The sequence below is a fragment of the Acanthaster planci genome, linkage group LG02 (assembly GCF_054643075.1).
Source record: "Acanthaster planci isolate LZ-2023a linkage group LG02, COTS_SCS, whole genome shotgun sequence".
Classification (NCBI taxonomy): Eukaryota; Metazoa; Echinodermata; class Asteroidea; order Valvatida; family Acanthasteridae; genus Acanthaster; species Acanthaster planci.
In genome coordinates, this window is record NC_141778.1 from 16,319,511 (window position 1) to 16,345,638 (window position 26,128).

The 26,128-nt window shown below is 40.8% G+C and overlaps 2 protein-coding genes across 4 annotated transcripts in view; one reads left to right on the forward strand and one right to left on the reverse strand.

The window, feature by feature from the left end:
- Positions 1-4,101: 4,101 nt before the first annotated feature.
- Positions 4,102-26,128, reverse strand: part of LOC110973165 (gastrin-releasing peptide receptor-like) — a 74,864-nt gene continuing 52,837 nt past the window's right edge. For all 3 annotated transcript variants that reach the window (XM_087133461.1, XM_087133459.1, XM_087133462.1), the window contains 2 exons: positions 11,301-11,419; positions 4,102-9,383 (listed from right to left, as the gene is read on the reverse strand). In XM_087133461.1, coding sequence (XP_086989587.1) covers positions 7,922-9,025 — 1,104 coding nt within the window. In that variant the 5' untranslated portion in view covers positions 9,026-9,383; positions 11,301-11,419 and the 3' untranslated portion in view covers positions 4,102-7,921. The remainder of the gene's footprint in view (positions 9,384-11,300; positions 11,420-26,128) is intronic.
- LOC110973166 (aminoacyl tRNA synthase complex-interacting multifunctional protein 1-like) overlaps positions 21,301-26,128 on the forward strand; it is a 64,641-nt gene continuing 59,813 nt past the window's right edge. The window contains exon 1 of the mRNA XM_087133463.1: positions 21,301-21,365. Within this exon, the coding sequence (XP_086989589.1) occupies positions 21,316-21,365 (50 nt within the window). The 5' untranslated portion in view covers positions 21,301-21,315. The remainder of the gene's footprint in view (positions 21,366-26,128) is intronic.

Genomic DNA, 26,128 nt, shown 5'->3' on the forward strand with positions numbered 1-26,128 from the left:
TTTCAACAGCCAGACTTTGGCACCGTTACCAATCTGACTGTTGACATCATATTAGTGCTCTTTTTTTAGTACACCAGGTAGAGAGGGTCCCAGACCAATATCGTCATAATGGCGACATTGCATTTCAGGTACGAACTTCAAAGACCTATATCTTCTGAAACACCTATCCCACAATGGGTTGAATTTTTTCAGATATCTAGAAAGGAAAATGTTGTAGACAAAAAATGACATAACGTGATGATGACGTCATCATTCGACAAGTCACGTGACATTAAAGGTGCACTCTTTACAACACCTTAATTATCTCTTGATGTGTTTGATTGGGCTGAAACTTTGTGTGTAGCTGGAAAGCGAAGGGTTTTAGACTCTGACCGGATGTGATGATAACGTCATCAGGTGACTGGTCACGTGACATGAAAGGTACAATCTTCACAGCACTGTATCCCGTGAAGTACGAGTCCGATTGGGTTGAAACTTGGAAGATGGCTTGAAAGGGAAGTGCCTCAGACAAAAATTGACATCATGGAATGATGACGTCATCAGGTGGCAAATCACGTGACATTAAAGGTGCACTTTTTAAACATTATACCTTCTGAAGGACAAGTCCGATTGAGTTGAAACCTGGCAGTAGGCTAGAAAGGGAAGTACATGTATTACAAACGAATATAGACCTGACGGGACGATGACGTCATCAGGTGACAAGTCACGTTACATCAAGAATGCATTTTTTTCAAAAAGCCCTATACTTCCTTAAGTGCATATCCTGTAGGGTTGAAACTTTGCCGATAACTACAAAGGGAAGGGTTGGAGATGAAAATTGAAATTATCTCATGATCGTATCTTCAGATGGGGCCATTAAAATAATTTAGTTAAATGATTTTGTCAAAACCTCACAGGCATAAGCAGCTCCGTGGTTATCCTCTAGTTTTCATTTTTTTTAAAAACCGTAATTGGATATACATCACGTACCTGGCCCTGGACCCTGGGCCGCTATAGGAGCTATTATATACTGCATATCTCCCTTTGGGAGAAAGGCTGTTTGGGTAAATTAGCGACGCGTAAAGGCCGGTCGTTTCGGAGCAGCGATATAACTGTCACATCGGAAATATCGGTCAAAGGCTAATTGAAATCTTCTCTCCTCGTAATTCTTGAATGTGGGCGTCATGTAACGTTGCGTTCCCTGAGATGCCGGCTAGGTTAATACATCTAGTCTAGTGATTCTGTAAACTTCATTCCCTGAGATTTCCCCCAAATTATCAAGCTGCCTGCGTGCATGTTAATTAATTGAATGTGTAGAATCAGAGAGAACCACTTACAGCATCTTCCACTGTAGTTTTATACCTGACTATCCAAATGAAGCTCGGAATACTTTCGTTCTTTGGAAAAATAAGTATCTTATGACTTTCTCGTTGTCAGGTGATTCTGTCACTTCGCTGACCATTGACATGTACTAAAGACATCATATTTAGGGGGGAAAGTGTTATTGAATGTGGCAAGTTCTTTCATTTAATTGCTAATGATATTTCCTTGCAGATGACGTCAGCTGGGCAGCCTCAATTGTTTAATTTGTTCATTTCCTCGAGGATACCGGGAAGGGATGTTTTGAGTTGGGGCCGCCAAAGAATTGTGCAATTGTGCAATGCAGGGTGTTCAGCTGTCAGATGATGACATTGATCAAAACAGTTCCGGGACTGGCCTTTGGCATCGTATTCCAGATGGTGGCATGGTGAAACCATCAGTACTCGTTCATTACTTTCATTTTTGATTTATTTCCCAAGGATTCGATTCGGACGCCAACAGCCCAAGTTTAACCTCATATCCAGGAGTTGAGAACCAAACAGATTTACAGTCAAACGTACTCTATACGGCATTTGACCAAGCTTTGAGGACGGAATGTGGGACATTTAACGGAAATTCTTCTGAAAAAAATCTCAATTAAATAATTTAATTATTAAAATAATAAAATAATTTTAAATAATATTTAAAATAATATTGCGTTTTGTGAACGCGAGAACGGTGTTTCAAATGCCAACAACCAAGATGCGATTAAAGCTGCGATCGGATTAGATTTTCATACCCTACTTACTAGAGTGAGTCTGGCGAACGTCAGAGGCTGACTATTGCATATGCCGCAACTTTCCTTAACCCTATTGTGAAATTTCACTGAAAGCACTCATTTATACTATGCACTATGATGCTGGAGCAGCAATCATAACAAATATGGCTATGGGCCAACCTGATCAAAGATAAAACTTGCCTTTGCAGAAGTTTTACATGTAGCTGATTCGTGTTTTAAATTATCGTAAGAGCAATACTCTCCTAACTTTTTATCTGGTGACTGCCATCTTGAACTTTTTTTTACTAGCTGCACTCAAATTGTAGTTACGCTTTCGTTATATCGGCAGTTGGACAACATTGCTCGCGAGTCAATCGAGAACAGCTTAAGTTTTTGAATTCCTCACAAGCCACTACCTTTCGTGCCACCTACCATCGCTGCCCAGGAGACGCCCTCCAGATTACTCGATTCCCTGATGAGGGTAAACTGTGATCTAACCTGTCTAGCCGTTGACAGTGTTTATCTTTGCCCGCTGGCATCCAAGCTCCCAACTGACTTCGGCAGGGCTGGGAATTGAACGCTGCGCATTTAGCAGGGGAGAGAACATCGGCTTAACCATTCCAAGGGCACTCCCGGTCCGTGGTGTGTTTACGTAAGCCTTCCACAGGAACTTTCCGCCGCAACTGAGAATACGGGAAACGACCCAAGCCTCGGGGCTGATCCCATAAAGCCAAACGGGGAGAAAAATGCAGACTAGACCGTTAATTAAGGAATCGGCCTGCCTTGATCAATTAAAGCAGCGCTGGCACTGAATGACCTCGACCACAAATTAAAAATACCACAACAAAACAACAACAACAAAATGAATGGTTTTTCTTGAATTTATCTGTGCAAACGCTGCAGTATTATTATGAAAATTATTCTCGTTCATATTGTAACAATTTGTCTGGTCAGAGTTTGGGAAGCTCTTTAAAGTGGTGGAAGGGAAAAACTATTGTTCCCATGCCTGAAGTACATTACAACGGTCTTGTGCTATATATGCAGCAGCTCAACGCGTAAAAGGGTCCGTGTGTCCTTTGCGTATTGATTAACCTTATATTAGTATTTGATTTGCTCTTTTAAAAGGTATGTTGGCGCCATTTTGGTTTTACGGTGATGTAGATTTCCGTATCCGTATGGGGGGGGGCTTTATTCTCTAAGAAAACTTTATCGCAGCACCCTTAAAAGGATGGGTTCGGGACTGATCACTGTTCGATCGTGCTGCTTGTGTTTCCATGGGAAAGACTCCTTCTCACTACCGGTACATTTTTTTTCTCCACTAACGACCTGTCAGGAATTCGGTAGCTGCCAAATGGTTTTGGAACAGGCTCTAATTGGCACAATGGTGAGAAATATGACGCCCATATTTTATGACGCAAAATAGAATGCCCAGTGCGTCATTAGCTATTACAAAGCTACAGGTTAGGCACTAGCATGATAACAGCCGATTTGGAAGTACTTTTAGTGGTGTCGCCTATACAGCGCACCATCCGTATCAAAAGGAAAAGAGCCATGAAAAGGAATTGGGATTTATATGATAGAGACACCGAAAGCCAGATTTTGAAGAACATAATAAAAGTAAGCTACGCCAAGCACGACAACGGCAGCCATCATATGGCATTTATGTAATCCAGAAAGAATATGAATGGCAGTTCCACAACTCTACTTTTCGAAAAAAATGTGAAGTATATTCAACAACACCTTACAACACACCATCAATGCTATACATATAATCCTGTTCAACCTTTATTCAACTAGAGTTCAATGATCAGGAGGGCAGCCGGACCGGTTGGGAAATGACGTGTATTTTTGATCACGGGCATCAATGACGTCATACTGTGTGGAGTCATTATGCAACCACAAAGGTCAAGAGTCCAATTTTACCTTTAAAACAGTTGTGTTTTTCTAGCTTAAATGTCAACATTTTGAAAGTAAAGGACAAGGACAAATGTGAAGAAAAAGTAAGTACAAAGAGAGCATTGAGTGCAATACAAGAACACAGTGTATTGGGATTCATATTACTTTATTCCCATCGAAATGAATGACAGTATCTCAGTTTAGTATCTTAGTTTAACGGATCTTATTCAATCACAGGAAAGGGGTGAGTATTTTTATTGGAGTTTGCAAAAGGTTGAAACGTTTTTCAGAAATTTCTCTGTCGTGTTATTTTCCTTAGCATCCGATGATCTACTTAAGAAACGATTCGTTGAATAAATGACCATTATGACTTTCTGTGGCAGTGGTGTGCAATCAGTCTAATTCACAGACCATTCGTAATACTGTTCCAATTTCAGTAATTGTGATTACAGTTTCAACTTGTCTTTTCCCAAAGAGAACCCGAGAGAAATAGCATTAAACAAACAAACAAACGTTACAAGGTCTATATTTTTTAACCGCTAATATTTATGATAGAACATGGGCCAATCACAAGAGAACTTGGCTTCCTGCGGAGCTACGCACTTGTATTTGCATTTACCCCGACCGATCCGAGTCTATCCGTGACTATTATACCACTCTTCAGGCTATGAAGCACAGCGTATTTAGTGTATCTACACACGACCTCATAACATGAAGGAGCTACTCTACTCCTGTGCGCATGTTTTGTGTGCTGATCCCGACCAATTTTCTAGGCATTATAGTAATTAGCTAGTTCATTGTTCAAACACAGGATGAATCGCGTCCGAGGTCATCCGAGACAGCAATACGCACGCGCACAGTTTGCCCAGTAAGCGTGGCCGTGGGCCAGATATGGATGGCCGTATCCGAAACGAGCTTCTAGAGCTACTGCTAGGTCTACTGTTTGCGCGCCTCTGTGTATTTCCAGTAGAGTGAAAAACCTAGACATAGCTCTAGACAACAGATTTAGATTTAGACTACTTACAGAATGAAAAGTCAAAACCGGCATCGTTTGCATTCGCGCCCATTCACTGTGGCCACTCAGGAACACCAACGGAAGCAAAAAACACAAGAAGTATACAGCTAAGATTATTTACATGTATATCTGTACTCCAGCACGTGATTGAGTAGAATGCTAATACAATGAGAATCTAGAGAGCCCTGCTTTACCACATAGAGGTCTTTAGGGACCAAGTCACGCGAGGTAATTTCCCAAGCAAACTGGAGGCAACCAAATAGGCCTACAGTAGATTCCAAAGCTAAAAGAAACCTCACAATGAACCAATTACTTTTTTCCATTTAAAACAGGTTTCAATTCCTTGCTATTATGTGCTCAGGACTATCCATTCTGTTACACATAAAGCCTAGGTCTGCACAGATTTTCCATATTTATCTCATTTCCTTCATGTAGATTCCTCAGAACGACACAGAATTCAAAGTTGGTGCCAGGACATGCACAACACATTGTACGAGAAAACTGCGTTGCGGCTCGCGTTCGTCATGCATGTTTGGCGCGCCGTTTTCCTTCTTGGTGTATCTTTCCCCCAGCACGTGACCCTCCCGGCAAGACTGAGCGTGTACGCCCCGCCGATCTAGTCTTTCTTATGCCGACCCTCACGCGTGTTTTTTTTCTGGAATGACCGTGTATCTTTTTTGAAATATTAAACCGTCTCATAACTCCTGCAACTACAACATGTGACGCAAAAACGCGTTTAGAATTTTACTTATAAAAGAGATAACGACATGTTAAAAGTTCGCTGTAATGGACCCGTTATGCATGAAAAAATACCCTTCCCAAAAAAAACCAACAAACAAATAATGACGGACGACAAAGCCCGTGGAAACACTAATTACAATGTAGATTTTTCGAACAGCGGCTTTCATAAGTATGTAACAACGTGTATACAGTTGATCATATCGTATTTACATGCAAAAAAAATTGTACCTTGCGATGAAGGATATAGTAAAAAGTAGTTCAAATAGGAATCTTTAATACAAATTTATATTCTGTTCATTTTTAGATTTTTTGGGTATACACGAGCTAGTTTTAATCTTATTGAGAAATAAGATATAATTCCAAAAAAGCCACGTGACCCAATAGTACTAGCGCATCATTTCCTTCTATTTTTTTATTTTAAGTGATAAGATGTAGCACTTCAACAAAATCAGGCATTTCTAAGTAATTCAACTGCCTATCCTTCAAGAGCATTTTCAGCGATATGATAACATGATCATCCTTCATTTCGATGAACCGGCTCTTCGAATGAGAATTAAATGTAACCCGTGATCTTATCTAAACATACAATTACAATAACATAACATACTGATTTGTAAAACTAGCTAGTATAATTTATATTTCTTTTGGGAAAGTTACACTCCGAAATCAAACACTCGAAACTAAGTTACAACATCTAATCGTAGTCGCAGAAAAACAGTGGTGCAAAGTGTAATGCATTTATTGTATTAATTAAAGTGCAGTGTATATAGGTTAATTCGACCTTTATATCACCCTTTTACAAACATCTCTTTAAAAAAGTTATTTACAGGGATATGTGCATGCCTTTATGGCATGTGTTTGATGTCAAAAGATATCATTATACGCCCAAAGTTGTGCCGTCATGCGTGGCATTGATAAGGTTACCACACCTCATCTGTACCAGTCTGAGCGAGTGGATACAACCAACATACCAGAATATACGTACTCTCTTTTAGAATGCACGTGCTACACGATTTTATAAGCGAAGCCGTTGGGTGTAATCCACCGAGGTCAACAGGTCTGAGACGTCAGTCTTATCATCGTCCCTGTCGTTGAAGGGACGACTTCTATCGTGAAAATTTGGAATGGATTACCAGGTCTTTGAAAAACTTTTTTCTCGGGACTGTGTCCGTATGGCTTTTGAGAAAATAAATAACTTCCTTTCAGGATGTACACTGAATTATTTTGTCAAGCTAATTTGCCACCCAAAATCTTTTACCATTAATCTAAAAACTGATTACTTGGAATATTCTGGACTATTACCTTTAAATGATTAAAAAATCCAAGATGCTTTATGTTAATATTAAGCTTGAAAATCGCATAAATGCTGCTCAAAAACTGCGCACAAAATCGGGTCTTAGTTGCCCTGTAATGGTGCGTAGAAATATGGGAATGTGAATGCAGAAAATAATTAGCTGTCCTTTTTATTATAAAGGGCAACGCGCAAACGAACGATTTGAAATTTACTGCCATTAGTTAAATTAAAAGGATATCAGACCCCTGTTTATGTGTCCATTTTCCTGGACATCATTCTTGTGACCTTCAAACTTAGTTTACCTTACCTAAACTTTAAACGTCTCGGTCTTCATTCTTATTTTTAAAGTCAAAATCTGAAATATTCCGATCAAACGTTTAAGTTAAACAGTAAGGATTTTTGCAGACAACAATGCTAAGAAATTAAGGTGCCCCCAAAAGATGAAAAATTTGAATTACTCTGTTCCTACTACTGTTGCTCTCCATGTTTGCCGAGGATGCATCATGAAGGAGGTCGAGTTCATCCCCATAACAATCCTAATACAATACTCGTTAGCGCATATCGTAGTCAGGTCCGTATGCGCTGATATATCATTGACTATTTAATATGTAAAGTTTGGTTCAAATCTATTGAGCTTGGTCATGTCATGGCCAATGGCCTCCCTCTCCATTCCCGTTGCTACAAAATACCATTACGTGTATTTGAATGGGATTCGGAAAATGACCTCATTTACACTTTTTACAACTTACACTTGCTTGATGCTTAAATGCTTCCATGAATCAACCGTAAAATTCCTCCAATCAGGTTTCTACGCAATGTAACTTTCTTCACAATTGGGTAACCTTTTTCTTAAGAACATTAAAGTGCCTGAATTGAAAAAAATTCCCTCTTTTAATCCACCATTAGCTGCCCTTTTGTTCTACACTTGATTATCAGAGATCAGCTGACCGTTATCGGGATGTGATCTTCGTGTTTGTGATTCCATTGTTGTCTGCATGGACATGGAGGTATTTTTGCGCAGTCGCATCCAACGTTTTCGGTCTCCATTCGATCGACTTTGGAGACAGCAGCAAAATGTCATCGCTAAGCATCTCCTGTGGGCCGAGCTGACCACAAACAGTATAATTGGATTTATAAGCGCATTAATCCGAACCAAGACTTCTGAAATCTGATTCAAAACGTTTACTGCAGGATACGGCTGCAGGAAGTCGTCCAAGTAGTGGACACCACCGTTTAGAAAAAATACAACATCTAGAGCGTAATAAAGAGTCCAAGTGGTCACAAATACGACAACGATAATGACGATGGCAATTGCCAGACGTAGCCTTTGGCGGCGCTGTCGCGGTGACACCACAGTACTTTGACCACCTTGCAAGAGGTGGTTGGACTTGAGAAGATTTTTGGCAGTGCAACAGTAGCTGACCGATATTATCACGCTGGGCACCAGCAGAAAGATTACAATACAGGCATACGTGTACTCCTCAGCTGGGTACCTATATCTTTTAAAGAGGCACTTGCCATCGTCCCCCAAAATGGCCAATTGGATGCCCGGGTAGCCTGCAGCAAATGCAGCAGACCAAATAAGAGCTATACCCAACAGTACTGCGCATAATCGACGCCGACCGCTCCGCAGGACACGACAGGCCAGCGGTTTGGAAACGGCTAGATATCGATCAACGCTCAGCGCTGTGAGGGTGAATGTGGACACGCCCAAAAACACCAGTTGGAGGTATCTGTTGAGCTCACAGAGTTCCTCCGATTTAAAGAATTCAAACTTCTCAGATCTCAAGTCAAGCGAGATTGAAATTTCTGCAGGTAAAAACAAGCATATGTACCCCAAATCCACAACTGCCAAGTTCACGATGAGATAATTCGGTACGGTGCGCAAGCTCTTGTGTCGGAGTGTAATAAAAATAAGGCAAATATTCCCAGTAACACCAATAATTAAAAACAAAACATCTCGGGCAACGAGATCCCATTTGGGATCAAGAGAATATTCTGGGGTAAAGCTACTATTATTCATACTTGAGACGACATATGACAGTAATTCTAATTTATAAATTACTTTTACTCTCTTCTTTTGACAAAAATCCAGGCAAATATATACCTAATCCTCCCTCACCGTACGAGTCTGACTAAAGCAGCACCCGGACCGTTCAGTTAGTAATTCTCACTATGCAGTAGCGTGCTCGCTTCGGAATGGCCAGCCTTAGGAGGCAATAGACAGGTCCTTGGACGCCCACGTTTTACCCGGTTCGACGCTTCAAACCTCAGCGATGAGCGGACTTTCTTAGGGTAGAGAGGGGATTCGTTGCTAGGAGCGTAGGTATGTTAGCTGTAGGCACTCAGGGCATCGCAGCTTTCCAATGAGTACCTGACATCTGTGACAGAAACACGCAGGTTGGGAAAGACTTGCGTAACTGTTGCAATAGACTAATCTGAGGAGACGCCAATGTTATTCAAATAAAGTTAGGATAAGTGGAGACCCAAAGTTCTTTTGCTGGGTATACTGGTATGGGCTGGGCCATAATTTTTATTTACTCAACATTGAGTGACTGTAACGTAATTTGTCCAAATGCCAATTCTTGAAGTTGTTGGCATTTAGCACACTTGCTGAGTAAATCTATTGTGAAGATTAGGCAAAGTTATTCATCACAACTTAATCGGTTGATATTTTTCAAGAAGTTGATGGTTTCGATGTTGTATGGTTACAAAATTGAAAATGCTGAAAGACGTTTGAGTGATAGCTACCATGCTAGAATACCAAAACGTGAATCAGTGCTGATGGCTGTGGAAACATGCACATTTATTTCTGAAAATGATAAGGCTAAGACTAACCCCAAGTTGTTGTTGTCGTTTTGAAGTTGTTCTTGTTGTTTTGGAGATACTATTTCAGGTTCATTTCTCAGTATGCATACTACATGGGTACAAGAGATTCGTTAGTTTACTCTGGTACGCACGTGGTACGCATACTGAGAAAACAATCTCATGAGTACTGGAGTACTGGAGTACATATATCTCGAACAAACGAACTTTGGAAAAACATCTCTTGTAAAAACGAGTTGCTCATTGGCCCCAGAGGCAATTAACACGTGCGCGTACCACCCCCATGAGCACGCGTGGTACCACCGCACCGCGTAATGGCTTCTAATTCAGGTGGCTGGATAAATATATATTATATATATAGCTCTATTTATTGTATGGGTCTGCTTTTCTACGCCACAGTGGTGTATTTGGCTTACATTGGCTAGTAGCACTATGATTTGCTGACAGTTGGTGATTTACATGCACAGGTCTAATATTAAAGAATGCAAAGCATTATTTTCTCCCTAACAGCTACTTCACTTGGAGTGTTTAGCTGTTCAAATCGCACAGTATTTTAGGTTGTTAAGCAACGCATCTTTTGTTCAGAAGACATCTCCGTAAGAGAACTGTTTTTCTAGCAAGCCAAACAGAGCTGTGTTAAAGATATGAGTAGATGAGGAGATGGTCGAATTTGTACGGTATGAAATGCACTTGTTTTTGTAATTTTATGCAAAACATTTCTATGAACGTTACAACTTGAATTTAAGGGATTATATTATACAAATATTTCATATACAAACTCAAAGTATTACGCTAACTTCATCACAAACGACCATAAGCCCAACACTTGGCATTTAAAGAAACCAGGAAATGAATTTTTCTTAGAATCACTTTTTGTGTATCTCTGTACTCTTCTTCCATATATGAAAACTGTTTGACATCTTTTTTGAGTTACGTGAACTGAACGGTGCACTTTTTCTAACATTAAAAATTGACCTGGAGTTTCTGTACAAGTGAGGGCGCTTTTGCCTTGATGTAAACCCAGGAAGACGTGGTTCAAGTTGCATGTTTTCATGTTCAAATTTGCTATCTGGGAACATTTCTGTGCAAAAGATTTTTGCTGGATCGTTTTTGTATGCAATAAATTGCCCAAAAAAAATAAAATCTGCCATAGCAGTGATTAAAAAAATCTAGAAATCTTCTTTGCACAAATCAGAGCAACATTGAGATTCAGTGCCTTGGATAACATCATAGTTCTGCTCATAAATATGCAAATATGCATTAGCATAAAACAAAAAAAACCAGGAAAATAAAGGTTACATTCCAAAATCAAAATTTAAAATAACGTTACTTGAAACCCAAACATGCGATTTCAAGGGTTTTTTGTAAAATTTTTAAAAAAATTGTATTTTCCGGTTCCTTTAAGGAAAAAAATTGCCTGGAACCGTTGTTTGATTATAGTCTGGGAAAAAAATCACGCTTGAAACACTAACCCACTTCCAGTGCAGGAGAAATACTGGATTCCAGAAATGTTCGAGAAATTGATGAGGGCAGCTGGTGTAGGAACATCCAACAGCAGCGCGGCTTTCCTCTGTGGGCGGTAAACTAGGACCTGCAGAAGAAATGTTCACATGGTCAATTCATCAAGATTTCCTGTCCCAAGCGACATTCCAGGACGGTGCGATTGCTTCACTACCTTTTCTAGTATCATGTCATGTCTCAGTGGATCTCTCGATGCCGAAATACGAATTTTTGTGACATCACTGCAAAATAACGGTATGTGAAATTACAAGCAGTTTAGGTCGAAATAAAAGGAAATGTTTGCGACTCCAACCCTCAAACTGAATGAAATATAAATATATTGTGATCTGGTTGACCTGATCTTAAGAAACATTTTTAATGTTAACTTCCCGGGTTGCCGGAAGTGCAAGAGTATGTGAATGTAACTTAAAATGGGAAGGATTTTTTTACATTTACTATAACCAGTGGCGTAATTGACCGGGGGGCAAGGGGGCATGCCCCCCCCAGCGCATTTGAAATCTCTGAATCTCCGTTGATATGCAGCTACAGCTTATTTTCTTGTGGTGCTCCCTTGAAAAAAAAAATGAGTGCACCCCCATGTGCCCCCTGATATTTATTTAATTATTAACCAATCCAACAGCATAAAGACGCCAGTCACAGGAATGGGGATAATTTTAGATAAATAGAATTGATATATACATATATGTACAGAATACTAATTGATGAAAGTAAGAGACAAATTAGAATAATAAACCAAAAACATGTAACCAGACAGTCTAAACAACAGACATACATGTAGGTAATGGCCAAATAACCTGGCAAAGAAAGTACATGAGGGCAATATATTGTTGGAAAGAGCTGTCACCTGTGCAGAGAAGAAGAACCCCCCAACAGTAAAGGATAAACATCCGGGTTGAATTGAGATGTCTATAAAAATTGAAACTTCAGTCTACACTTTACTTTCTGGTAACAGAGAGACCCTAGGGCACTGGCTTAGGAAAGGAATGAAGGGCAGGTGCACCGAACACATTACATTTTCTATGGAGCCCACTGTATAGGAGGAAATCCGTGAGACAAATCCATACTCTACCTTAATGCACAATCCGTGAAACATGGAGGATGTGTCAAGCTGCATGCTTTATCCGCAGGGAAAATATATTATGTAAGCTATAGGCCTATGGGTTGGTGTCTGTAGTACTGAACTAATTATCAAAATGTTTATATAAAAATAAGCAATCGTTAATATTTAAATTTGTTTGTTATCTCCATGAGATCTAGGGGACGAGAACAGTTGAGTCGGAACAAACTTTTTTAAAAATTAGTTTCATAATAAATTCATCATCTCAGAAGTTTCGTGAGGATATTATCGAGACGATCAGATGCCTTCCAACCATGAATCCATTATTTAGTACTTAAAAGAGATGTTATCTTGCGCAAATAAAGATACCAGCTAGATAACTCAATTGACAGCAATTAAAAACCTATGATGTCATCAAACCTCGTGTTCGTAGCCGAAACAAACTCGAAGCTGTGGATTTTGCCGCCTTGGTTTTAGTGGTGGCATCATCACCCGTGGTCATTTGGGAGCAAAACAAATTGCTTCTGCGTGGTAATACTGCATTTCCATGGAAACCGTATGATGTCTGTCGTTGTTATATTCCCTTTGCGTTTGTGATGAATTATGGACGAAGTTACTTTACAAAGCTTGATGTCGACACGATGGAAAAAAAGAATTCAACTGATATGAAATATGGACGGAATGAAAGTATATTAGTTTCGCCACTTTGTATAAAGGTATGGGCCTTTTAATGCCGCTGGACCAAACATGCTTTTTGTTCGGGTTTATATAAAATGGACGAAAGAACGCCATGGGCTGTCTAGGGGATATTTCAGATTATAGGTTTTGCAGGTCAAATTTTGCAAATGAGTGGCCAATTTAACTTAAACAGAATGTTTCATAATCACAATCACAGAAACAAAACAGGAGTTCGTCAGTTTACAATATAAGACCTCCAAAAATAAACAAAACAAAACAAAACAAAACAAAACAACGATTAATAGGTCCACAATCTACAAGACACAGACAGGAATAAAAAAAAAGAGTTGACTGACAGAAAATGTCCATTTCAGTTAATTTGTTGCTGTGGTTGTTTTGCTATATTTTTTAACATTTCTTCAATACTTTAATTTGAATTTTCGTTTTGCGAAATTTATGCCTCTTTATGAAATTTAAAATAAGGAAATCAAATCGAAATTGGAATGCCTGAATTCCGAAGTTGAACCACAGCAAAAACTTGAGTGGAACGGCTCGAAAACTAAATTGGCAGCTCTTTTGCCGAAATCTACATCTATATTGGAATTCTCAATGTACAGGGAACACTAGCAACTTAAAAGCGATCATTTCTATACAACCAAATGAAGACTTTATCGTTTATAAAAATGAACTTACAGAGTAATTTTTATCTGTACAAAATTATTAACCGTTATTATCATTATGCGCGGCGAGTCAGATGTTACAAAACCCCCAACCCAAATTGATTTGCGGGAGAAACCAAACTGGTGTCAAACTCAACATGGTGAATATTTGGGGTGATTATGAAAATAACACTGCACTTTTCAATATATGCTGACTAGCTTTTCCTTTTAACAATGCAGTTTGCTTGATCAATCATTTATGAAAGCTTATCAAATCAGCTGAAGCGTGAAGCCATGAAGTGCAGCTGCACGATAGTACTTTTCCCCGAAGAGGTCAAATGGAGAAAAAATTCCACGGATTTGAGGGAACAAATGGGCTTCAGATGTTACCTTTTTTAAATAAACGATGTTAGACAATTGTTATACCGTTATGCCTTACCTCTTGTACTTCCTCACTAAGTCAAAATTTGCTACGGATTAAAAAGTGACATAGGTAAGAAGTGATTGAAAAGAATGATTGATGTTACCGGAGGCAAACATGGAAAAGGGGCGGACTTCAACACTGTACGACCTCTTTCTCACTTCAATTCATTTGTCACGAAATCGTTATACCACGGCGTGACAGGTTCCCCTCATTCGCCAGCGCCGCCGAAAGCCCACCTCCCCGAGGCCTGGGCTTGGTGTCAAAGTGTCATTCGCCCGACCACCTCGAGGCCCGAGCCGCGGCCGTGCCGTGACTGATGGCAGGGATCTAGCATGCCCGCACAGCCCTCCTGGGAAATCGGCAGGCTCCTGCTCCGCCACAAGCCAGGAAATAGCTTTTTAAATGACACCTAAAGATTCCAAAATTCAATTACAACATGTACGACTCTATTAAAAGGAAAGCAATATGAGGCCTGACCTGTTGTCGCAAATTGGCATCTGCACGTCGTTAGCGTGCTTTTTGAAGAAAATACATGTACTACTCGAAAAGCGGGTTGCGGGGCGCATCGTTCCAGAACGGGGACTGCGTAGGTGATCCATGGAGGACGATCTAAACTCCCCCGTGCTCCCCAGAACCTACGCTCCGCTTGCCGTTTTCAATTGGTCACGGACTGATAGCCGTTAATTTCACTTCAGCGCTGAAGTAGTAGCGTCAATGATGTAAAGGCGTCAGGAGTATGCTATGTGTTTTTTCGCGCCCTTTTGGACAACCTTCATGCTTACACAACTGTATCATCCTCGTGTCTGTTTGCTTTGGCACACTTTGAATAAACTCGATTAAAATGTCAGTTTCCTACAAACACGACCGTCATAGGGCGTTAGAAAGGGAGAGAATATTCCATAGAGTAAACCTGTGTAAACCGAATGCAAAGAACTCAAAGCAGGCCCTCAAATGTCTGGTGACGAGTGCTGCAGAGGATCGTTTAAAGAGCCTGTAAATACTCCGCTGTATCGATGTAAGTCTGTTAAAAATGCTACTGCACAAAACTGATATCTGGCAGTTTGAAACCTTTAAACTTTTGGGGAAAGTCTAGCTTTTAGTATTCGGCCCGTTTTGCTTATAAAATTGTCTCCTTTGCTCAAAAGAACGAGACCCGCTGCTTCCTGGAACCCGTTTTGAAACCTCCTCTGAAGAAGTTTCAGGAAAATTTGAAAGAAAAAAAAAAGATTTAGAAAAACTCGGGAAGCGGTTCAAGCCATATTGGGACCTGTATTACCAACCGTTCTGACCGTCCATTCAAGGCCGCACCGTGAATACATTAAAATCAAAGGGTAAATTCAGCGGAGATGTCCATGACGTCACAGGGATAAAAATTAAGCAATTCCTAACCATTTTATTCAATAACGGCTTTCATAGGATTTCACAAGCGCATCGGGTTTCCGACAGATTTGTCGGGTCACTGTGTAAGGAGGGATCTAATTTCTTGCAATAACACTTTCATATGGATATTGTCATCGGGCCAACAACTAATTAAATCTCTGAATGATATTTTCAGGTGGCAAACTTTTAGGCCGGATCACTGACATTTAATATTTTCAGGAAATAGTCCCCAGCCTGCTCAGAGATGCCTCTTTTTCAACTAGTAATTTAAAAATGTGTTGTGCAAACAATCTATAATGTGGGTGACTTTTGTTCCACTGATACTCATAAGTAGACCTACCTACTCAAGGGCGTTTGAGATATAGTGTTTGGTTGTAGACTGTTTTATATCGTTTTGAAACAAGCCTTTGGCTGCAGTTTATATAATAGCTAGCCCAATACAGAGGCTCCTTATCGATCGAACAGCGTCTGATAGCTTAACTATGGTCAACAGGGAATTTTTTCCGTACATAACCTAAGGCCGTATCCTGCCGGCTAAAATGTGCAGGCGTGGCATACATAGTGTGGACCCGGGCGTTGTGTGGACTCACACACGTCCACACAATGTTTTCCCCTCTCTGAAAAACAGTTTCAGAGGCATTTTGGGGTCACTAGGTTATCTGTGACAAAATGAAGAGGGGCAGTCCAGGATAAAAAATCCAGCTGGAATGAGTTATCCTAGTGGGAGAAAAAGAAGCATTTTCCTCGGGTTTTCTTTAATCACAGGAGAACACAGGAATGTCCACACTTTGTATGTAAAACAAGTATTGCTGTATACACTTGGGCTATTCGTTCTTTGCACGCTGCCGCCATAGCCATGCAGAGCCTAGACGCGAACTGGCAGCTTGTACAATCGCGTTAGAATTGTTTTGTCCAATCGCATGGTATTTAGAACTAACGCAGCATGCGCAAAATTACATAAGCAATATATGCGGAAATCGCTGAACCGGCTATATTGATTGCATAGAGCTACCAGATCCAGGCTGTGCATGCCTATGGCGGCAGCGTGCAAAGAGCGAACACCGTGCACTGGCGGCAATTTCCCGCGTGCGTCCTACCTCCCTTTACACACAGTATTCGGGCTCACTCAGTAGAAGCATCCTTTATAGGTCAAAAAGAGCCATTTTTGTCGGGAGTGCTCATTTTGTCGGTAGCGATGAACTTCATAGCCATTTGTGAACCAGCGAAGTTCAGTTCCGACCAAACTAGCCTCCGTTGCTAAGAAAACTGCGCCCCCTTTTGATCCAGCTCGAGGCTCATTAAACTTCAAGCCACACTTTCATCAACCACTGGTTGCTACACTACGTAGGAGCGCCATGTCTAAATAAAGAAATCACCCACAGAAATTTTCAACGTGGAATAAGTTATGGTGTAATTTCAAATCTTAGAAGCACAGACCACGCAAAAGTCGTTAACAAAATAACATACAAACAACGTTCGACCTTTTGAGGACAGCGGGCGTTACGTAACACACGTAACCCTTGTCGACCGCGGTTATTTTTTAAAGGTTTAGTATGCCGCTCCTACAAAACGGCGTTAACAGAATAAGGATGGGTGGCACCTTCAAAAAGCTCATATATATTAGAACCCAAATGCACGTGCTCCAAATTATTTTAAATTTAACCACTCAAGCCATGAACCATGCCACTCAAAACCCACAATTTGATTTAGTTATAACTACCGAACTACGCACAAAAAGCCTTTTGTAAATAGGCTGTGCCTCAAAATTGAGACTTCAAGTTAGGAACTTTAAATGTTAGCCACTTCAATCAGTTATGCATTATTTAGCCTGAGTGTTTTCAGTTGTATGTACTGCAAAGAATATAATTTTCAAACGAGAACGATCCTTCAGCTATTTTGCAGAATGATATATTTCATTTGGGCTTCTGTATGTCAGAGTTATAAACCATTTGCGAGTTAAATTTAAATAACATCTGGTAGACTGAGTTCTTTGAATTCACGTGAACATAACTACTTGAATTTTCCATACTAAAACCATTGTTGCTATACCTCGTGATGGGCAAGCATTTGCTTAGTTACAAAACACTGCTCTCAATGTAGAGGAACGGCACAAAGGAACCAGTCCATTCCAGAGATGGTGGTCGCTAGCAAAAGCCTGCCCCGAACCACGAGGTATAGCAACAGTGTCTTTAGCCTGGGGAATTCAAATTGTAACGTTTCTGTGTAATCAGATAACAGAGTGTACCAGATTTTATTCAAATATAACTCGAAAGAGGCTTATTCCGAAATTAGTGGGATAGTCAGAAATTGGTTCTCTACATATTTTGGTTAGATGTCCTTTGAGTTTTTTAAACCCTCTGAAATAGTCAGTGCCCAAGAATATTTCAATCGATGAAAGATTGTATAGTTTCTCTCTACCTGTTACAATGATACAGTTGAGGAAGAACCTTTAATGGTACTTGATATAGCGTGTGTCCTCCCATAATGATGAACTTAATGCTGGCCATTTTGCACACTTGCCACCGGTATTTATAAGTTCCTGTGGGGTTTTAAAGGGGATTTTCTTAACTTGAGATGCAAATTAATTTGTTAAAATCATACTTGTTTTAGGCGATCCAGAGATATATGCCCCAGTATAAAAACAAAGGAAATCGAAATTGAGTATGTGCCACTTTTTAGAGAGTATGATTACTAGACCTTACTGAAATAACAAAACGTGATGCATTGATTCTACTGTGCAGTTTGATTTCAAAGGGGATGCTAGCAACGCTACGCATTTAATTAAAACATGCCTAAGGAGTAACCTTTCTTAACAAAAGATTGGACCTGCTCCAGTGTGAGTGCTTGGAATTACTAAGGGCATACCTCTGGATCATCGAGAGCAAATAAGATGAAACGAAAAACGGCACTAGCAAGCCAAGAATGTCCTCTCTTAAAAACATGCAGACTGTAAATACCGCCAGTTATTTGTTTTAAAGGACAGTGTAAGTGCGCACCTTAGACGGTGAGGTACACGGATCTCTTTGACTGACGGTATTTGAACAAGCCTAGGCAAAAAGGACTTCACATTCACTCCTTATTCTCATTAACAGTTTCGTTAGCCTTCATCAACCAATCTTGGGGTGCGCAGAGGGATGCATGCCTCTCTGCTAAACAGGCAAAAAAGTAATTTTAATTTCGACGCTCAATAATGTGAGAAAACATTCTGGAATCATTTAATTTACCGTTTTTCTAATGGTTGCAAATTCCCCAATGTAGCCTAGCTCCCCAGAGAGGGCCATGAAAGTTGTTTCTCACCCAAAGAAAATCTCCAAATCTTTTGGCCCCCAAAATAATTTGCCGCCACCAAATAAACTTGGTTCTGGATGCGCTCTTGCGCCCAATCAAGCACAATCAGTTCAGAGTATACCGCAGGCGCTCATATTCGGTCGTGAAGGGAAACCACCAATCAGTCATTTACCAGCATGTCTCCATAGAAATGAACGGTTCGTTTGCTGCATGATTTCCACGTGGCCTATACCCACAATCCGCGCTTTGAGTACACATGTAATTGTAAGTGTTGCTAATGGACTATGAGTGCATTTTGGCTTTCTTTATTAGTCCTGAAGGAGGCGAATGACGACCAACAGTTCCGACTCGATCACACACAAAGAATAATAACAGTAACAAAACAAAAAACCTCAAAATTATCACCCTTGACTAGCAACTCATACATGGCCCGCCACAGACAATTTTCAACATTCATACGATGTAAGCTAATGAAAAAAAAATATGAGCTTCGAGGTATATCATACCGCCTGGATGAAGAACAATCTACCAGTATGCCTGACAATATGACAAACGGTCGTCTTAAACGACACTTTATATCTAGCGGAAAATTATCCTCCAGCAATGAAAAACTTCTTTTTTTAAGTAAATGTTTCTCTTTCGGAGGTTTGTGACGATAAATCACGTCTTCAACGAAAAGATAAATGAAAACGCTGATTATAATCGAGGGAACTATTTTTAGACGCTTGTGTTTACCGTCATCCGGTTGGCGATAGTTGGCCATAGTTGCTTTGTTGGCGTGAAGCGTTTTGTTGGCATCGATCATACTGTTGGTACCACTGGGACTTCAGGAGTATAGTGTAACATTATCGTTAATTCTTTTAAAGCAAGATAATTTGACACCTTGGGCAAACATACTGTGATGTAAGTGATAACTTACTGATGTAACTGACGACAGCCGAAAGCGTTTGTACCTACACTGTAACGTGAACTCAGGAAGACTACTCAGACGGGTGAATATTGCAGCCGCAGACTGCGGCCGGCGATTAAAGTCGATACCATAGGCCTATCCTATGGAATTCCATATCTGTCGTCGCCCGTCGTCCGTCGCATTTTGCTTTTTGTTGTGTCCGAATTCTGCCATTTACCAGTTCCAAACATGCCATTTTCCGTCGTGCGTCGCCCGTCGTGCGACGCCCGTCGTGCGTCGTTCGTCGTGCGTCGTGCGTCTTCCGTCGTGCGTCGTCCGTCGTGCGTCGCCCATCAAATGGGTTGCATAGGACATGCAAAGCCGTTGTTTAACAAATGACAATGTGATGATTCCATTCACTTCTAAAGATCTTTCCCGAATAAGGCAAGTACAAATCCCACCTGAAAAGCATATACTAGTCACATAATTAATTCCAATAATGCTAGACTACCCCTGCCCCTTGACATGAAATATCGCCTCTCTGAGAATTCAACCAAGTGTTTTTGGGGGGAAAACATTTTCAGCAAAAATGTTCCGGCCAACTTATCCACAGTGTTATTCTAATTCGCATACTGTAAAAATGTGCCGACTTGTTTTCTTCAAATTCCAGGAAGAAATCTGCCAACCGATACAGATATTCTATCTTGTCCTCTCAATTTCACCTTGAAATCCAGAAATACTAGACGTGCTGTGGATAACAAACTGTTTATTAAATGTATTGTTAAGGGGCAATTACCACTTGGTTTAAGTTTCAGAAAATATGATGTGTTGGTTTTTGTGGGTGGTATGCCATGGTGGATTGACCAATGAGAACAGGTTGTCCAGCACATCAGCATTATTTATGGAGCTAACAAGTAACGTTACTGTTTAAAAGACTTCTGTGAGCCAACGTGCAACTAAAGTTATGTCTAATTTGGAGTATACAGCAGATTTCATCATAGGTATACCCGCCCTCAAAATAATGTTGAATCAGTTCGTCTCTTATGAAAACTATTGGTAATCAAACATTGTAAATAATCTATTATTTACATTCCGTTCTGTGGGATATCGTGCAGGGACAGACAGAAATATCACATAGGCTATAGGCCTAAAGTCTGGCTGTTAACGAGTAAAGTTACGTCTAGAGTAACTAAGTTATCGATAAAAACAATCTACCGTAACAAAAGTCTATTTTGCTGATTTATTTATGTAACCAAAATGGTGTTATTTCATATACACGTTACTTAGCCGATGTCAGGATATTATTTCTTCTTTCAATTGGAGGGGCGCAACTGCAAAAACGAATACAAGTACATCCTCTAGTTCTCTTGCTAAAATGAGAGTAAGGCATGGTGGATCGATCGAACAAGGACATGTACATGTGAAACGATCAAGGGTCAAACCACTGCGCAATCGTGACAAAAAAAAAAAAACACGGGCGACGCACGACGGGCGACGCACGACGGGCGACGCACGACGGGCGACGCGCGACGGGCGACCTTCAAAATTTAGTTTATAAAGCTACACGACAATCAACTGGTCTATAACTGTAATGTTGATGATCGGCACAGTCTACTTCAGCTCTGCGAGTGCTTCCAGATGGTAAGTTAACTGACATTTAAAGAAAACGATCACGCTATAATTACGCAACGGATCAGCTACTAAGACACACGTGCATGTCATCTTATTAGCAAGGACTTTGGAGGGTTATACCCTGTATTGCTTAGGCTCCAGCTGTTGGGCGTGATAGGTCGACTCGCACCATGCTGGATCGTGATGTGCAGTCGGTCGATTCTTTAGGAAACCCTCAAATTTAAGATGTCTTCATTTCGATGCAGTATTGTACAACGGTGAGTGTGAAAAAGGACTAGCAGATCGGGATTCGCAATGATATAGCGCAGTGCTCGCCTGATTGCTGCAATTTACTGTGTAAGCTGCTGCTGTTACGACCATTGCTGCTGTTACTACTGTTGGCGAGGTCGCTCACCCCCCTCCGTCGTTTCTTTTCTTGTCCTAGTTTTAAGTTGTGAGTCGTGTGAAAAGCACCAATTTTTTTATACTCGTCATTTGACAACTCAAATAACACTTTCTGTTCACTGGTAAATGAACTTAAAAATGTTTTTGAAGAGTGACCCCTTCGATCCCGGACTCAAATCAGATGGACTCCATCTCAATGGCTATCAATCGGGGAGGGGGAGGGGAGGGGATAACAGCTTTCTTCAAGCCATGCACTTTAAAAGCAGGGGCGTAGCGACCGGCAGTATGGAGGTGTGGCACCCCTTTAATAAATAATTACAGTCGGCAAATGATCCAAGATTGGTACATCAACGACAGGTTGGCCGTCGGCATTTCCCCTGAAGCATGAAAATGTTGCGTACCACGGCTTTGCATTTTCCGCACTTTGTGAATTTGACTCGAGGTTGGCGAACAAGTTACAAATCGGGAAATTGACTCTGGCAAACCCTCCAAGAAAAATACCCTTACCAAGCCCCTGTTAATAAGTGCGCACTTGCAAAATTGTTGGCCTCCTCCCGACATATGGAATCACGGAAGCACAAAATTGGCAAGGAAAGGAATGGATTTCGTCTCACGTTTCCCAGTCCGTGGCGTCAGGTTTAGCATCTGGTGTATGTAACGACCTGTTCTTGTCTCCAAATAGATCTACTTATGACGTGTTTCTGCACCCGGCCGACGGAAAACGACTCTGTTACTCGAGTGGCAAAACCAGTTTCTATGAGGCACAAGTCTGTTTGGCAGATGTGTATTAATTAGCACAGGATTTCCGAGGAAGCCGGCCCCTCAATCGTTTTTTCTGCTATTCACATTACGATCACTTGGCAATAAGGTCGAGGGCACAATTCAGAAGGCCCCGTCCTTCCTCGTGGTGGTGGTGACGGTGAAAAACAGTCTATTATTTTCAACTTCCGTGTTGATTCGATCATTGTGTGGACTGTCAGTGTCACTGAAAAACTGGAACGCATCTCCCCTATGGCCATCAAATCTGCTTCAGTTCAGACCGTCACTTCCGAATTCGGCCGATAATGCTGACCTTAATGTCACTTTATAAAGATTTCGCAATGCCAATAGCTAACCGATGATTTCAAGAAAATGGGGCAAAACGAGAACACCCTAGATCTTCGAGTGGTCCGTGCAAACACGAATTCCCCAAGAAACTTAAACTTGGGGATACTGGGAATCATTTTCTGATCGTGTCCAAATATCCAATAGGTAGTCAATCGCCCATGGCATGAGTTTGTCTATGGCAAAAATATTCAAACATCTCTTAGTCAGTGTGTCAACCTAGTGATTCATAACTGATAAATAGTTTCATTTTCAGCTTTGTCTTGGTCCCAGCGCAGTATATGGCATGCAAAGTTTACAAACATTTAATCCGCGTATACTAATATCTATATTGGGAATAGTCCAGAGATAGCTCTATTATATACAGTATACGTGGTGATTTTTGCCGTCATTTTCGTTATTACTTTGACTGAAGACAAGTGAAATGTGGATAGCGGAAAGTGTGTCCAATGGGGATCAAGCAGACATCAATTATGAATACCAATATTAAATGCTTTCTGGGTGTGACGAGCGAAGCGCACAATACATCATTGTTCAAGTCCGAGGGCATGATCCATGCCCTTAGTAATTCCGTAATGCGGAGCGCTGCGTATAGAGACATTTCCGGAGTGATTAGAGACTTTCAGAAATTTCCCATATATCGAAGTATTCGTTGATATTAAAGAGGGGTTTCTTGTAACACTTTTCGTCCGTCTGATAGTGTGTAATTGTTTATTTACCAATTATTTATAATGGAATAGACCCGCGAGTAAAGGTCAGTTCAGTGGACTGTGTTCGACCTACGCGTGTGACCGCCTCACGAGCACACACCAAAATCAAACCTTGCGTGAGACAAAATAAGGCCGAACGTTTTAGTCCGGGTGGTGACAGAGGATGTCGAACGGTCAAACATTGTCAAGTGGCATGTCTGGGCACACATCCGGTGTCAATCAAGCGTGTGCTTAGATGTTATGGCATGCCCAGAATTTCAACGTTTAACCGAAGGTTAACCGAATGCTGAGATATGATAATCAAGTGGATTAGGCCAGACAAGACAAGAATTAGGCTTACATGCCTCTATCAAAATATAATAAATATTTAATCTTTAAAAATTGCTCAAAAGGTTGAGGGAAGTTATATATATATATTTATATATATATATATTTATATATATATAACCATTTTACCGGACCTCTACCCGACAACTTGTCATGTGCCATGTTTTTCAACCCAAAGTACGACAATCAACGCCTGTTGACAGGTCAAAATCTGGGGGTCGGTACCAGGCTGTTTTGCATAATACTAAATCATGCTATATGCAGCATTTACTGGACGCTCGTCTGCAAACGAGCGTCTATTGAAATAATTGACTGTTTGTGTCATGGTCTCCAAAGGAAATCAGGCAAAAGTCTTTGCAGTGTCAAAAATGAATCGTCGCTGTTAGAAAGCGGCGAGCCGCATCGGCTGATGTGAAGAAGCACATGCAGTTCATCACTTCTTGAATCTATGACAAATCATAAGGTAATTACAGACCCATGCTCAAAAGCCTCAACATAAGACATCAGCCCTATCTAGTAGTCCAAGTGGGTGTCACTTTGTGGGTCAGTGTTTTTAGGAAAGATCGGTTCTGTGTATTTTAATGTGCTGTAAAAACGCCATTGCCATCATCGCCCCAGGTAGCAAGCCTACATGGGGCCCATATGGGAAAAACCTGGGCTTCGTGGGCCATCTGAGCATGGGGATAACTCAGGTTTATCCCTTATGAGGCCTTTATGGGCTTTCCCATATCGAGATCTACATGGGCTGACCCATTTGGGTCTCATATTGGAAAATCCTGGGAAACCCCATATGAGATTCCAAATGGGCCTACCCATATGGGTATCATGTTGTAAAACATAGCAAGCCTACATGGGAACTATATGTGGGCCAGCCCATTTGGGTATCATAATTTATGGGAGAAACCTGGGCACACCCACATGGGAACTACTACGTTTTTTGTACCCCCTGCAAAGTTAAAATGAAATGCCAACTTTCCTATATTTTCCAAAAGAACGACACGTACAAGTGGCCTTTTGAAATGAACTGTTGTAAAATGGGTCCCAATGGGGGTGGGGAATCAGGCCAATTTTTGGTAGGCACAAGTCTAAGATGCTGAGTAAGCGGATGAAATAATGACTGATTAGAATTTATCCCATTTAGAAATTAACATAGCTTTATGTATTTTGTATCTTGACGCCTTACTTTCAATAGTCTTATAATACGACTACGAATCGTGAGCAGCAGGCACAGCGTCACTTAGCAGCTACCATCGTGTATTTTGCCGCGCCTTTGTCGATGCGTGTGAAGCGGACGGCACATGCTGCCAAGACAATACTGTGCCAAGCAAATTTTTGTGCCTAGCAACTTCATGAAATTGGCCCAGCGCTTGGTAGCCAATTTCATGAAGCTGCTAAGCAGAAACGTTTGCTTAGCACAGTACTATCGTCTTCCAAAAAAACCCCAGGTGACCAGCCAATAAACCTTGTAATTTTTATGATAAGCAAACATCAGCTAAACACCAGTCACAAGCAATAAACAACTCATGAACATTTTGGTTAGGTAAAATCATGCTAAACGATCCATGAAATCCCTGACCACTCACAAACATGACGTTCCAACTCACAAACACGACGTTCTAACTCACAAACTCGACGTTCCAACTCACACACACGAAGTTTGAACTCACAAACACGACGTCCCTACTCACACACACGACGTTTGCCTGTCCGTTTTAGAACACCATAGTACAGAGATCTAGCAAGTGTCGATACATGCATCTGTTCATGATGTTGTGCTACTAGTTTGAACTGGCCTGCATGTTCCGCCATCATAGACATGTCCAAGCAAGTTGCCGGCCACGTCATTGACAAAAAATGCTGCATGATCAGAAACGTGTAAGTTTCAGTTAAAGCACCTCCATCAGGCTTATTAACTGTTTTGTATTCAAATATCATGACTTGGTTTAAAGCATACTTCTTGATCAGGGTAATAAAATATTGGTTAGCCAGTGCCAGTATTTCGATTTAGTTAAGTTTTTTTTGATGGCTCTAAATACAAAAAGCCAACAGAGTGCAGAGCAAAACTGTCATGAAATCTGTATCGGCTACCCCCTTGTCACATTGTACAGATGATGCACGGGCTAGCCAGGCTAAATTTCACATGTAGGCCTCGTACATGCATTGGGTTTACATTCAGCCTTTTGTCACAAAATTCAAAAGCACAAAATTATTTGTGATAAAATGTGCATTGGTTTAAGATAAACTAGG